This window comes from Mobula birostris, chromosome 31 (genome assembly GCF_030028105.1).
Source record: "Mobula birostris isolate sMobBir1 chromosome 31, sMobBir1.hap1, whole genome shotgun sequence".
Classification (NCBI taxonomy): Eukaryota; Metazoa; Chordata; class Chondrichthyes; order Myliobatiformes; family Myliobatidae; genus Mobula; species Mobula birostris.
The window spans coordinates 29,323,248-29,339,868 of record NC_092400.1 but is presented as its reverse complement, the minus strand read 5'-3'; the positions used below and the strand labels follow the sequence as shown (position 1 = coordinate 29,339,868).

Here is a 16,621-nt window from a genome sequence, read left to right as displayed (position 1 = left end):
TCAAAGCATTACCGGGATTTTATTAAGATCATAGAGTCGTACAATATAGAAACGGTTCCTTTGGCCTAACTTGTCCTTGCCAACCAAGTTGCCTTCCTGAGCCAGTCTTGTGTTCCTACATTTGGCCAATATCCCTTTAAAACTTTCCTATTCATGTCACTACTGTATGTCTTTTAAACATTATTGTACGCACTTCTAAAACTTCCTTTAGCAGGTCATTCCATAAACTCACATGCCCTCTTTGTGAAAATGTTATTTATTAATGAGATACAGTGTGGCATAGGCCCTTAAATCACTTCGAGCCACGCCACACAACAATCCACTGATTTAATCCTAGCTTAATCACAGGACAATTTACAGTGACCAATAAACCTACCAACCAGTGCATCTTTGGACTGAGGGAGGAAACCAGAGCACCCAGAAGAAATCCACATGGTCACAGGGAGAACCTACAAACTCTTTTAGAGGCAGTGGTGAGAATTAAACCCAGGTCACCTGGACTGTAAAGTGATGTGTAACCACTGTGCTACCGTGCTGCCCCAAAATCTTGCCCCTCTGGTCACATTTAAATCTTTCCCATTTCACCTTAAACTCTATTTTTTTCCTATTATTATTATTACTCGTTTTTTCCCCTGGGGGATAAGATTGTGACCATCAACCGTGTCTATGCACCTCATGACATTTTTATACCTCTGTAAGATCACCCTTCAGATTCTTGTGCTCTTGGAAAAATAACCCCAACCTCTTCTTATAACTCAAGCCTTCCAGTCTGTTAACATTCTTGTGCATCTCTTTTGCACTCTTTCTTGCTCAATGCCAAGCTTCCTATAGCTAGATAACCAGGACTTCACACTATAGTCCACAAGTATGATATTATTGTCATCTTGCACAGATGCAAAGTATTGGCCCAATTCTTACACAGTGCCCTGACCAATGAAAGCAAGCTCGCTATGTGACTACTTCACCACCCTGTGTAGCTATGCCTGATTAAGATCCTGCATTATATATGAAAATATTTTGTTTCCTTCTGCTAAGTGTAGAGTGTATTCCACAAATGACACTCATCCTCTGCTGTAAAGGGAATGGAATAAAGCAAACATGTTACCATCCAACAAAAAGGACCTAGGTTTGTATTCTTAAGTAACCATCTGTTTCAAATGGGTCAGTTCTATTATCGACAGAGGCTGGTCAGAACGTGGTACAAAATAACTACCAAAAATAGTGGAAATATTCGATATGATGGTTATATAGAGAAAAGAACAGAATTGGGGTCAACAATCCCTTTATCTGAACTAAAAATGTGAGAAAACTGGGGTCTTTAATTTGCTATAAGGATGAGGTTGAAGAACAAAGGCAAGTCTTTGATAAAGTGGATGCAATTGAATGAATTGACTTTATTACTTACATCCTTAATGTACATGAGTAAAAATCTTTGTTACGTCTCCATTTAAATGTGCAATGTGCAATTTATAGTAATTTATAATAAATAGTATGTACAACAGTATAACAGAAATTAAGTTGTGTCAGCATGAATTAAGCAGTCTGATGGCCTGGTGGAAGAAGATGTCTGGGAGCCTGTTGGCCCTGGTTTTAGTGCTGCAGTACCGTTTCCCAGATGGTAGCAGCTGGAACATTTTGTGGTTGGGGTGACTCAGGTCCCCAATGATCCTTTGGGCCCTTTTACACATCTGTCTTTGCAAATATCCTGAACAGTGGGAAGTTCACATCTACAGATGTGCTGGGCTGTCCGCACCACTCTCTGCAGGGTCCTGCGATTGAGGGAAGTACAGCTCCCATACCAGGCAGTGATGCAGCCAGACAGGGTGATCTCAATTGTGCCCCAAAAGGAATTGCTTTCTGTACCAAAGTCAAAGTTGAGTTTATTGTCATGCACACCTAGGTAAAGCTGCAATGAAAAGCTTACTTGCAGCAGTATCACAGGCACATAGCATCAGATACAGAACATTCACAAGAAAAACATAAACATAAATTTCATACCGTTTTTTACAAGAAAGAACATAACAGTGTATAAATTGGATTCACAAGAATCTGCAGGTGCTGGAATCTGGAGCCACACAAAAGCTGATCCTGATCCTTGGTCCTGATGTATGATTTTGACCCAAATATCAACAATTCACTTTCCCCCAGAGATGCTGCTTAACCCACTGAATTCCAATAGCAGATTGCTTATTGTTCCAGATTTCAGCATTTGCACACTGCTGGTTGGAAGGGAGGTGCTGTAATGTGAGGCTATGTAGGATTTTCTTGAACTGTGCAGAAAGGTCACTGTAGGAATATGATAGGGAATTAAAATAATTCATTGAAAGGGCGAAGATCAAAGTTGTCTGTAAAAGGATAGTATATTAGGATTGTATAGCATAGAAACTAGCCTTTTGCCCTTTGCATCTGTACTTATCTAAACTAATCCTATTTCTTCCTTTCGCCAGTGTTTTGTCAGAAATTCTGTCACAGGTTACTTTTTAATTGGGTTGATTGGTTAAAAGTTTAATGTAAATGTTCCTTTATTTATAAATAATTACATCATTATTGATATTTTATACCTTACAGGTTCTTTCAGTCTTTAAAGCCATATATTTCATTCAAAGATAAGTGGATAAGCAGTTTACTCCATTTGGGTAATTACTGTTTATAAACGTGCACAACGTTGTCTCTCTACTCATTGTTTTTATAATTGAACAAAAATATTGAAAGAATTATTTTTCTTTAAAAATACATTTACTTTTGTCACGATTTTTCTCCAGGGTTGCTTGCAACACTTCCTTGGAGATTAAGCATTAATTTGTAAAGAATCCAGGACATCCTAGAGAGCTGGCAATCCTAATTGAAAAAGGGATGGTTTGAAAACTTGTTCTCTCTACAGGGAACAGGCAGATCAACAAGGTTTCCTGCTTTCATTTGTCACATACCGCTGGTTCAGACTGAAAGCAAATAATCTAACATAGTGGCATTTAATGAGAGCCACTTGGAAAAGATGGAGAGGAATGGCAGCTCAGAAGTCAGATATTTCATTGCTTGTTGATTCATTTATTCCATTCTGTTTTTTTCATGGATTAGGAAGAGAGAACCTCCACGTAAAAGCTTATTTTGTCAATAAACAGAAAGAGCAATTTGTTAAGAATTCATGTTAGCCTTTTCTTTACGCACCTTTGTTCTTAAATATCACACAAAAAGAGACCTATATTTGAGAGATTTGACATTTACCCTTTAAGTTTGCTATTATATATTTATTTGAACTGCATCAAGCCTTTTGTTTGGAGAGAAGTATGGATGGTGAAAATGTGACTGCACTGAATAAATATTAGGTTATGCAGTGAGTGAACAGAGGAGTTACAGAGGCATGGAGTTCAGCAGAACACTCCAGCATATCAGATTTGCCTCCCTGAGTCATGTAGGTACAAGTCTTCGTTTGGTACAAGATGTATTTTAACAATGATACCTGTTTTCAAAAAGAACGATGGCCTTGGGCTTCCATCAAACATTTATATGATTTCTCTTGCAATGATCTGCTACCTTTTGATTGCCTATCTGTCCTTATGAACATTGACCTCTACTTATTGGCACTCCATCCTTTCATAGTGTCACAAAGGATCTAAGCAAAATCAGTTGTAGCATCAGCTTGAACAAACCAGTGCCACTGCCGGTAGCCTATCATGTGTTGTTATCCTTGTATGATGCGCTGTCTGATCAATCCAATAATAACGTCCCGTAAAGTTGAAGAAATATATTCAACCCTTTATTAGCAACTAGTGAAACAAACAATCTTGAGCAGTGGAACTAAGTGGAATTAAACAGTCAACAAAAAATATGACACCCTGGCAGTCCCCAGAACAAAGCATAAATATGTAGCTAAAACCCTTCGCTTTTACCATGGCTTTTACCCACCCACTGGACTACCTACCACAATAAACGCACAATGCAGAATACAATGCAGATAGAGAACAGATGCATTGGCTCCTACCTCAGCCAAAAACTGGTCACTGTGGGAATTTAACAGGTAATGAATCTACTTCAATTTGGCTGCAAGTTTTTTTGGCTTCTAAGATCAGATACAATTGACAGTTCAAAAGGAAATAGGAATAGAAGGTTCCACTGCATTGCTCGATTTCTCAGGATGCAGCTTTGTATTCAAGTGTCTTTGAAGCTACCAGATAAAATTTGTTAAACAATTCACAAAATATTCAAGTTGTCCATGATGCCTGTCAGAAGATTGTGTATCTGAGTTGAAATTCTGCAGATGACTACCACCATGCTTGTATTGTCCATCATTTGGAAACTCTTGAACTCATTGATAAGGCAATTACATTTGAGGATACTTTCTTAGAGACAAGACATACCTGATATAGATGTGGCTCGGGACTCCAGTGAAACAATTAAGCGCACCTAGTAGAAGATACAACTGTATTATTTATGTGCAATAGCTGTTGTGATGAAATAAATATAACTCTCTTGCTGCCCTGTGAGATCTAGTGGAGTCCTACCCAGAAGGTTATAAGGATGGTCTTGGCATGTTGAAAGAAGGCTGTCAATTTTTAAGCTTAAAAAACAGTGCTGCCAAGGGAAGTAGTCCCTATATATGGGTTCATGGACAATATATTAGTACACTTATGGCTGCTCTTTTGATCTCTAATTGTACAGAAGGTGCTAATTACAGTGATGTACTATGCTATCTGTGTTCCTGCTGAAATTGCTAACATCCCTATCCCGGACTGCCTGTGCTGATCTTCATCGCCTTTGAAAATGTCTTCAGCAGTGATGCTCTTTCTTGATATCTTTTATATCCATTACTACCAAGGCATCAGTAAAGAAATAATTTTCAAGTTGCACAAAGAAACTATATTTATTTTGACTTTCTTTAGTTACAGAATGTTAATTCCATCAACCTTTGATGCTTCTGTATACCATTTTAGGGCAGAGCTGTTAGGAGATGAATGGCTCCATTAGGATTAATCTTTTAATTCAAGGCAGATGGCTCTGACAAGGAGGTCTTTGTAGATATCCATGGATAGCACGTAGGTAATGGGATGAGAACTTACAGTATACTGTGAGGCTTTTCTATCTTCAGATATTCTGATTATTTGAAAACTTAATGTGTTATCATAGCCTGTAAGGAGTTTGTACATTCTCCCCATGACCTCATGGGTTTCCTCCAGGTGCTCTGGTTGCTTCCCACAGTTCAAAGTTGTACCGATTGAGGTTAATTGGTCATTGTAACTTGCCCTGTGATTAGGCTAGGACTAAATTGGGAGATTGTGGGTGGCGTGGCTCGAAGGCCAGAATGGCCTATTCTGTGCTGTATCTAAATAAATAAATTGGAGTTCCTAATTTGAAGTAAAATGCACACTACTAAAATAAATACCCCTTGTGTCTCTCACAATGCTGAACATTGAAAATCTGACACCTTCAGAGAACCATTCCTCACCTGCTTCACTCATTTTGCCATGAAACAGTGAAAGTAAGGGCACGTGATAATGTGATTCAGAGAGCACCAGTGAACGTTAAAGCTTTAATGGCATGTTAAGAAAATAGTCCTCTGTCAACATCCAGGCAGAAGCAGTTTGCCTCCACACACAATCATAAGAATAAGGGTTTGAAAGGCTCGGTCGTTTTCTGAATCAATATTATCATGCTTGCCTCTTCATTTGAAGACTGAGGTTTAAGTTCTATCTCTGAGGCTCAAGCAGAGAATCTAGCACTGCCGTGTTAGCATGGGACAAATATTGCATTTTTGGAATTCTGTAGATGAGATTTTTCCTCTCAAGTGGACATAACATATGCTATGATGAGCAGAGGGGAACATCCCTTTGTTAAGGCCAGTACTTACAATCAACGATTCTATTTGTGGGTCTATAAATGTTTGTTAAGGATCTGGGTATTGTAGATAAGTGCACTATTTATTGGCCATGTACTTACCCTTGAATTTAGTGGCTTTCTAGGCCATTTCAGAAGGCATTTAAGTATCAACTGCACAGAACAGGACTGAAGTTAGATGCAGGGGAGACCAGGTAGGATTAACAGATTTCCTCCTGTGAAGTACGTTGGTGAACCACATTTTTGTAACAGTTGGGCATTTTTAGTGGTCATTATTACTTAAACCAGAGAATGATGAACCTGTGGAATTCTGTGACACAGGCAGCTCAGGAGACCAAGTCTTTATGTATATTTAAGGCGGAGGTTGATAGTTTCTTGATTGGTCAGGGCACAAAGGGATATGGGGAGAAGGCAGGACATTGGGGCTGAGAGGAAAATTGGATCAGCCATGATGAAATGGCGGAGCAGACTCAATGGGCCAAATAGCCCAATTCTGCTCCTGTATCTTAAGGTCTAATACTAGCTATTTTCCCAAATCTTATATTTTTAGTTGAATTTAAATTCCACAGCTTTTGTAGAAATTTGAATGTGAGCTCCTGAAATTCTTCAGGTATCATTTGCAAGCTAACTCCTTTGGCTCTAACTTGCTGTGTTCAAATCACAATGAGTATTGAAATTGTCATGTGGGTTATGAGTGAAATTATAATGATTCTGATTGCAGTATTATATTACTTGTATTATTTTCACAGCCTGCAAATATTCTACTGGATGAACATGGTCACGTGAGAATATCAGATCTTGGGCTTGCCTGCGATTTCTCAAAAAAGAAGCCTCATGCCAGCGTGTATGTACTTGCTAACCTATTAATGTAGACATTTTTTGCATGAGCATGACCAGTCTTGTGCTGGCAGATGAATGTGTTCCTCTTTTTATATGCTGCCATTTCTCTCAAATTCACCCCTCAACTGCAGTTAATAGACACACAAAAGTTGCTGGTGAACGCAGCAGGCCAGGCAACATCCCTAGGAAGAGGTACAGTCGACATTTCGGGCCGAGACCCTTCGTCAGGACTCGGCCTGAAACATCGACTGTACCTCTTCCTAGAGATGCTGCCTGGCCTGCTGCATTCACCAGCAACTTTTATGTGTGTTGCTTGAAATTCCAGCATCTGCAGATTTCCTCGTGGCCACAGTTAATATGTATCTTTGCAACAGATCCTTAAGAAATTAGTGGAAAATCCCCATAAAGCTATCTTCTTATGATATTTTGAGATTGCCAATGATATTTCTTCTAAAAATATTTAAAGGATAACTCTAAATTGAACTTTTAGAATAGTTCCCTTTGTGTTATGATCCTCTACTGTCAATATTTAGATTTCCCATGATTTAAATATGTTTCTTCACTGAAGAAGGATCTCGGCCCAAAACATCAACAATCTGTTCATTTCCATAGATGTTGCCTGACCTGCTGAGTTCCTTCAGCATTTTGTATCTGTTGTTACTAATTGAAAAGTTTGCAACTTCCTCACTTATCTTATTTGCAACAAGATCTTACTTATAGGAGTAATTTAATACTTCTTATTACTTTTTTTCCCTTTCAAGTTCAAGTTTAATTGCCATTTAAGCATACATGAATACAGCCTAATGAAACAGCATTTCAATCCTTCTTTCCTGCAGGCTATGATTCTTACCAGTATACAACACAGCAACATTCCAGTTCTTCACCCAGGCATGCTTTATAAGCAAATTCTTCCTTATCTTGTATAAACAAATACACTTCCTTGATGGATTGTTGATAACATCAGAAACAAAAAAATAATGAATTATCTAGCTTAAGCTTGTCATAACCATTGTTAACATCATCACTGTCAATCAGTTTGAGGTTAGGTAGTAGCTGAGATAAAGAACAAAATTCTAATGAACCACCATCTCTCTGAGCAACCAGCTGTCACCATTTCTTCCATTTTTGTTGCGGGTATCAAAAGGTATCATAATATGCAACCGAAGGACTTTGGTTAAATCTTAATGTTGAAACATAATTTGTTCTTTTGATGCAGTGGGACGCATGGATACATGGCTCCAGAGGTGTTACAGAAAGGTACAGCATACGACAGTAGTGCAGATTGGTTCTCTTTGGGCTGCATGCTCTTCAAATTACTTCGAGGGTAAGTCACTAAACACAGAATGCTATATGAAATTAATTGCTTAAAATCAGCTTTGCAGATTGTCACCACGTTTAAATTGTTATGTCCTTGCAGGGCAGTTTAAGATCTGATAAAGTGACCGTCTGGAATATCAACCCTAAAACTGATGGAATTAGTGTAAAACAGCATTGAGCGGAGTTGCACATTCTGACTTGTAGTTCTTAATCCCTTTTTTACAATTCAACCAATCAGATTTGATAATTCAGCTCTCTGCAATGAATTCTGCTGTGTACATTGTTATATGAATGCATATTTATTTATTTAGAGAACAATTTATATCATTTCACAGATGAAATGTAGGTTTCAATTTCATTACATCTTTATGTATGCTTGTTTGTGTCATGCTTCAATCAAACTAGGTCCAGTTCCTGTTTTTGAAATGTGAAGCATTCAAACATTGAAGGAAAAGTAGATATCTGATCCCTAATGTCAGTAATAATGAGTCATATTTGAAAACTGAAGAGATTTTGATTTCTTAGGGACAAAAAATACCTCAGTAAATCTTGTATTTCTTACTTACTGTCCATTACACCATAGGCGTTTAAGGCAGCAATGAAGGTCCTCCATCTCTGGCAGTGTTCAGAGCTTCCTTCATCGTGTCAGTAGCTTCCTCTCAGTTTTCACTACTGCCAGTCATACGTCCCGAGTGGACACTCAGGAATACCATTGTAATCAGATGTAAATGGATTCTTCATTGTTGTTTCTGTAATAAGCAACACACATCAAAGTTGCTGGTGAACGCAGCAGGCCAGGCAGCATCTCTAGGAAGAGGTACAGTCGATGTTTCAGGCCGAGACCCTTCATCAGGACTAACTGAAAGAAGAGACAGTAAGAGATTTGAAAGTGGGAGGGGGAGGGGGAGATTCGAACTGATAGGAGAAGACAGGAGGGGGAGGGATGGAGCCAAGAGCTGGACAGGTGATTGGCAAAAGGGATATGAGAGGATCATGGGACAGGAGGTCTAGGGAGAAAGAAAGGGTGAGGGGGGAAGCCCAGAGGATGGGCAAGGAGTATAGTGAGAGGGACAGAGGGAGAAAGAGAGGAAAAAAAAAATTAATGATAATAAATGAATAAATAACAGATAGGGTATGAAGGGAAGGTGGGACATTAACGGAAGTTAGAGAAGTCATTGTTCATGCCATCAGTTTGGAGGCTACCCAGACAGAATATAAGGTGTTGTTCCTCCAACCTGAGTGTGGCTTCATCTTGACAATAGAGGAGGCCGTGGATAGACATATCAGAATGGGAATGGGTCATGGAATTAAAATCCGCCAGAGAAAGCAGGATCTTCCAGTGGCCACACATTTTAATTCCACGTCCCATTCCCATTCTGGTATGTCTATCCACGGCCTCCTCTACTGTCAAGATGAAGCCACACTTAGGTTGGAGGAACAACACCTTATATTCCGTCTGGGTAGCCTCCAACCTGATGGCATGAACATTGACTTCTCAAACTTCTGTTAGTGCCCCACCTTCCCTTCGTACCCCATCCATTATTTATTTATATACACACATTCTCCTCAAACTTCCGTTAATGCCCCACCTCCCCCTCGTACCCCATCCGTTACTTACTCATTTATTATTATTATTAATTTTTTTTCTCTCTCTCCTTTTTCTCCCTCTGTCCCTCTCACTATACTCCTTGCCCATCCTCTGGTCTTCCCCCCTCACCCTTCTCCCTAGACCTCCCGTCCCATGATCCTCTCATATTCCTTCTGCCAATCAACTTTCTAGCTCTTATCTCCATCCCTCCCCCTCCTGTCTTCTCCTATCATTTAGGATCTCCCCCTCCCCCTGCCGCTTTCAAATCTCTTAGTATCTCTTCTTTCAGTTCGGCCTGACGAAGGGTCTCGGCCCGAAATGTCGACTGTACCTCTTCCTATAGATGCTGCCTGGCCTGCTGCATTCCACCAGCACTTTGTATGTGTGTTGCTTGAAATTCCAGCATCTGCAGATTTCCTCGTGTTTGTGTTTCTGTAATAATTTTGTTTTACCAGTCAGAGTTGTTAGCCCTGAGATGACCTCCCACACCTGGAGGACTGGTGGACCACTCTTAGTTTGTCCTTTACCCTTTGACCTGTTTGGCATGGGTGATCCTACCAAGAGCCAACACATAAAGCCCTGACTCTAGCCAACATAGCTCTCCGGGTCATTGAGGCATGCAAGCCTCTGAATCTAATGACAAGGTTGTGGCCCTCTTGGAGGAAATCTTGTATATCAAGTGCTTTTTATTCACTTTCAGGATCTGACCACTGTATGCCAGTGGTAGAGGGGATAAATGTTGAGGATTATTGAGAGGATACCAGTTGATAGGATCCTGGCTTAGAGCATATAGCTGGTGGAAAGGCATTAGATATCTGGAGTTAACTTACTCTATGGCCATGATATTTATGTCACAGGTCTCTTGTTGATGATGATCCCCAGGATATTGATAATAAATTCAGCAGAGAAAATGTATTAAATGTTATGGATAGTTCCATTCTCTGCTGTTGGAGATGCATAGCACTTCTCTCACAGAATAACCCATGACTGATGTTGTTTGGCTCTACTACACACTGGCACAGACTGCCTCATTTTCTAAGAGTTATGAGTGGAATTGAAGATTGTGCATTCATGCATGAACATTTCTACGTCTGCTGTTAAGATGAAAGGAGTGTTATTGATGAATCAGCTGGAAGCGTTTGGCCTAGGCCACAGATTGAATCTGACAAGCACAATAATCTTCCTTTGGGATCCCAACTACTGGAGTATTTTCCCTCTGATCACATTTGTGTCACACTCAGTCAAATGCTGCACTGTCATCAGTGTCAATACTCATCTCATTTCTGGAATTCGCCTCTTTGGTCCATGTTTGGATCAGGTTGGGAACCAAGTGATTCTAATTCACTTATTGTGCCAGTACCAAGGCAACATTATCATCAGTTGCATAATTTCATCATCATGTTCTATAGCAGGAAGCCATTTATTTTTAATAGAGGCACTTCAGTGCGTAGCAGAGTAAACGTTGTGGAGCCCATAGACATGAAGCCCAGAACAGGCCACTGCTTCAGCCTCAGTGTGGTGCAGAGAAGAGTAAACGTTGCAGAGCAGCGAGTAGAATCAGCCTGAACCTCGCCCCTGGTCCTGCCACCCTGCCTTTTTAATCCATCTGGCCCGGTGCATAAATTGTCCCAGCACCGGCTCATTCCTCGCTCGAAGACCTGGGCCCTGTCACATCGATACACTCTGGACCCGGACCCTGCTGCCACGCTTCGATCCATACCTGACTTTTCCACGTCAGCCTAGTGCTTACCTCAACCAAACCTTAGGTTCCTCCCTCTCGGTTTAGGTAGACAGGCCTTGAATTAGTTATTCTAAATGAGAAAAAAATGAATATTGCTTGTGCTTTGAGATTTGTTTATGAAACTCCTGACATTTGGCCCTAAGTTGAGCACCCAAAAAGCATTCCCATTTCAGAACTTTCCTGATACCTTTTGGTGTCCAAGTGGCACACCACAGTGTCTCTTTGTGACCACAGATTGGTCACTTATCATCTTGATATGCATCAGATTTGTTATGAAAGCAACCCATTTGCAGACCTCATCCAAGTTCTCTGAGGCAAAACAGATGCATGGACGACACCTCAGGCGAACCTCCTCACTGAATTCCTTAATCTGAGAACAGCCTGCCAGTGCCTCTGCATTTCATTTTGATGCCTAGTCCTTGACCTAATCTGCTACCCCCGGCAGTGCTAATGGTCATCTTCATTGTTCACTGCCTCATCCTCTTCCTTCATTTCCTGCTCCTAATCTGTATCCAGGGGACTCTCCTCCCATAGTATAATGTCTCCTTTATGGTGATGCGGCAGCATACATGGATATAACAGATTAGTTTCAAGGGAATGTTCCAGTTTCATGGAAGATTTATAATGAGCATACCTGGCAGATTTATTATAGTGTCTGCTTGAGAGTTGGTTTACATTCTCTGCTGAGCGGAAGAGCGTAGCCTCCTTCATCCTGGTGAGATGTTGCAGTCAGGAAGGCCACTCCCCTTCTGGCAATATCTTCTCTGTTTCTATATGTTCTAACCTTATTGTTGGAGAAAATGAAGGACAATGAGTGAAATTTTCCATTATCCTAACTTGCCGGCCGGTGGTGTAGTGGTTTCCGCGCCGGACTTTGAGGCGAGTGGTCCCGGGTTCGAATCCGGCCGGCTCCTTGCATTCTTTCCATCTGTGCTGGGTTGAGCACCGAGCTAACAACTCGGCCTCGTAAAAAACAGACATATACTAAAGCATCGGCAAGGTTGGCACCCGATGCACGGCAGGGCACAGCGGGGAATAACAACAACAATCCTACCCTGGAGGCTTGACCACTGTCGGTGGCTGGAGGGAAGAAAGTCAGGGGCAGGATAAGATTGGATGTGTGGATTAGCAGTTTGTGTGTATATTTAGAATAGTATGTTTGTATAAGAGAGCAGTTTTGTTAATAGTGTGCAATTCTCTTTGATATATCTTACGAGGTTTTGAATTATTTTCTGGGATTCTCATTCTTGCAGTAGACTACTCAACCTGTCTCCGGCTTAGGTTGTTCTTGTGATGATTCTGGTGAGTGTCCTCACCTCCCGGTGCATTCCTGCCAGTATTTCCTTTGCTTTCATCAACGTCCCTGTCTGAATGTGGGAGCTCACTCAGCTTCCCCGCAGTCTCTCTCAATACCATGGCAACCATTATATGTGTTGCTGCTGTTTACAGGCTAACAAGAAGGTTGGTTGCTACACAGTAAAATGTTGGCAGCTGCACTTAATGCAGTGTGGTCTTGTCATGGACTTCCCAGGTCGTGTCTTAACACTTCTTCCTGGGTGTAAAATATACTAATGCTGCTGCAGACCTGCTTTTGACACTGGGCACAAAGGTGTGTTTTGGAGATGTTGTACATCTGATTTCTAAACATGTGTCTTTTGTTGTCAGATATTATTTCCTTTTACCACAGAAAACTAGGAACCTCGTTCATTTGACTTGCTTTCACTGACGAGCATTACAAATGCTGGATCCTTTCAGCTTGTTTTCTACACACTCTTTTGCCTGCAGCTGATGAATACAATATGTCCAAGAAGCCTTCCTGTGTTGCTTACTTTATTTATTGAGATACAGCATGGAACAGGCCCTTTGAGCTGCGCTGTCCGCAATTCCCCTGTTTAACCCTGAGACAATTAGTACCATGACCAATTAACCTACCAGCTGGTAAGCCTTGGGACTGTTGGAGGAAATCGGAGCACTTGGAAGAAACCCATGTGCTCATGGGGAGAATATACAAACTCCTTACAGACTGTGGCATGAACCGAACCTGGGTCGAAAGTGCTGTAAAGCATTGTGCTAACCGCTATGCCACTGTGCTGCCTCGTGGACAGTGGATGGGGGGTGAGGATTGTTTGGTGACAGTGGGGGAAATGAGTAGTTACTGTACATGAAATTTAAACCCCAGCCCCCAAAATACAATTAATTTGTGTGCGTCTCAGGTTGTTGTTCCCTATCTATATTTGTATATTGTTCAATGAGGCAGCACTGTCCTAAGCTCTGTTCAAACCCACTAACTTACAAAGCTCAGACAACAAATACAGAAAAATAAAATCAAAATGAGGTTAGAATTTGCTGAATCAAGACATAAGAGGTTAGAAGTTACTCCTTTAGCTAATATATAATGCTGTGAAGTAGATGTTGATAGATTAAAGGAAACAGGTTAGCTCTCTTCAAAATGCTTTTACTTAACAGGAACCAGGCCCCTCGGGTGAGGCAACGCTTCAGCAAAGCTGTTGGGGTCATCTGTTGCGTCCAGTGTGGCCTCCTCTACATTTGTGGGATCTGACGTAAACTGGGGGACCTCGTTGTCGAGCACCTTCGCTCCATCTGCCAGAAGCCAAATTTCCTGGTGGCTGATCATTTTATTTCCTATCCTCATTCCCATACCAACGTATCAGTTCATGGACTCCTCTTTTGCTACGTTGAGGCCACTCTTAGGGTGGAGGAGCAAAGCCTCATATTCAGTCTAGGTAGCCTCCAACCTGATAGCATGAACATTGACTTCTCCTTCTGATAATTTTTTTTCAACCTTCCTCTTCTCTTTTCTCCTGTTCCCCGCTCTGGCCTTTTCTCCTCACCTCCCACGGTGCCCCCTCTTCTTCCCTTTCTCGCATGGTGCACTCTCCTCTCTTATCAGATTCCTTCTTCTCCAGCCCTTTACCTTTTGCACACACCTGGCTCAACCTATCACTTTCTACTTAGTCCTCCTTCACCTTCCCCCCCCCCCACCCCCCAGCTTTTTATTCTGGCATTTTACCCTTCTTTTCCAGTCCTGAAGAAGGTTCCCAGCCAAGTGATGACTGTTTATTCATTTCCATAGATGCTGCCTGACCCGCTAAGTTCCTCTAGCATTTTGTGTGTTGCACAACAAAAAAGTATCACTTTTTGGAGAAAAAAGAAACTCAATTAAATTTAAGTTCCTGTGGATTTTATTAGGAATAAGCAAATGGAAGAGCAAAAGCAAGAGTATTTGGAATACGACATAGAATACAGAACATTACAACACAGTACAGGCCCTTCGGTCCACAATGTTATGCCGATCTTTTAACCTACTCCAAGATCAATCTAACACTTTCCTCCCACAAACACTTTCATCCACATGCCTATCTAAAGGTCCCTTAAATCTCCCTAATGAATCCGTCTCTACCATCACCTCTGATAGTGCATTCCATGCACTTACCTCTCTCTGTGTAAAAAAAAAACTTTTCCAATATCTAACGTAGACTTTCCTTCAATCTCCTTAAAATGATGCCCTCGCATATTAACCATTTTCACCCTGGGATAAAGGTGCTGACTGTCCACACTGTTTTATTAAACTTGCTTTTGGAACTGTACTGAAAATAACTTAAAGCAGTTTTAATAAATCCTAATTCCTTAATTCCTTTCAAAATTGAAACCTGTTGATAAAACAGGATTCCACTCTTCACAATGTGGTGTGGATGGCCAGGCTGCTGCAGGTGCTGTGCAGCAGAAGTATATCACTCTGTTTGATGTTGCCCTTTAAAGAGCGGTGCAGTGTGTTCCAGTAAAGGAAAAGAGATGGCAATGACAACAGCAGTGACCTCCCCTGGGATGGTCCAATTCAATCGATGTGAGCAAACCCTTGATGACTCAATACTCAGAGAAGCCAGAGGGATTAGAGAGGTGGAAAGAAAGTAAAAATCCTCTTCCTATTAGACAGCAGGTCCACAGAGCAGCAGGACACAGTTTTGCAGAAAATGACCCATTAAACGTTCGGACTATGTGCATGCCATCAAATGGGGACTCTTGGACGTGACTGCTACCTGGTAGTTTAAAAGACCAATAACATTTTTAATAAAAAGTAACATTTAAGCTATTGTATTTAGGTGATGCATATCGATGAATAAAATATTACTGGGATTACAGTATGTGAAAATAAACCTATTCATAAATTGTATCATAATTTGAGAAATAAACTGAAAGACAAGAAGTTCAAATTTCATACATGAAAAATAAGCTATTGTTAAGGCAGAAAAATCTGTGCAAGCGCGAGGAAATCTGCAGGTGCTGGAATTTCAAGCAACACACATAAAAATTGCTGGTGAATGCAGCAGGCCAGGCAGCATCTATAGGAAGAGGTACAGTCGACGTTTCGGGCCAGGCCCTTTGCCAGGACTAACTGAAAGAAGAGATAGTAAGAGATTTGAGAGGGGGAGGGGGAGATCCGAAATGATAGGAGAAGACAGGAGGGGGAGGGATGGAGCCAAGAGCTGGAGAGTTGATTGGCAAAAGGGATATGAGAGGATCATGGGACAGGAGGCCTAGGGAGAAAGAAAGGGTGAGGGGGGAAGCCCAGAGAATGGGCAAGGAGTATAGTGAGAGGGACAGAGGGAGAAAAAGAGAGAGAGAAAAAAATATATAATAATAATAAATAAATAGCGGACGGGTATGAAGGGGAGGTGGGGCATTAACGGCAGTTAGAGAAGTCAATGTTCATGCCATCATCTGTGCAAGGTCCACAGAAGTCATTATCTCTATGTAGCTTAATATAGACTGGAAGATACCAGGTTCTGACCACAATCTTCAGTGAGTAGCTCAACCCATCTGTGGCAGCTAATATGTTACTCCAGCTGCCTTAATTAACCTGCAAAAGAAGTGGGGAAATTAGCCAGGATTCAATTTTGATGAATATTGTTTATTGCCCCTACTGGAAAATATGAATGTGTAGATTGGGTGGGAAAATTATTGTTCAGTTCTGATGCCATGACAGTCTAGCTGAATAGATTGTCACTGATTCAGCTCACCAAGAATTGACTGCCTGTATGGCTCATCTTGACAAATGGAGTCCATGTTAAACGGAGCATCATGTTCGACATGCACCTTTTGCCTTTTTTGATGCAGATTGACCCACTGAGTTTTTAAAGCCTTCTGTTTTGTTCTTGCTTCCTTGGGCAGGGAATCCCATCTGTAGATTTTTTGGCCTGGGGAAACAGTGGAGGTTACGACGCTAAGTATATTTAAAACGCAATTAGATTAATTTTTTTTTGTTTAGAGAGGGAATTAAGGATTGT

General features: G+C 41.1%; 1 protein-coding gene across 1 annotated transcript in view; it reads left to right on the top strand.

Annotated features, from left to right (window-relative positions):
• grk3 (G protein-coupled receptor kinase 3) overlaps nucleotides 1-16,621 on the top strand; it is a 280,800-nt gene that overhangs the window by 218,136 nt on the left and 46,043 nt on the right. Inside the window, exons 13-14 of the mRNA XM_072247961.1 lie at nucleotides 6,579-6,673; nucleotides 7,886-7,993. Coding sequence (XP_072104062.1) covers nucleotides 6,579-6,673; nucleotides 7,886-7,993 — 203 coding nt within the window. The remainder of the gene's footprint in view (nucleotides 1-6,578; nucleotides 6,674-7,885; nucleotides 7,994-16,621) is intronic.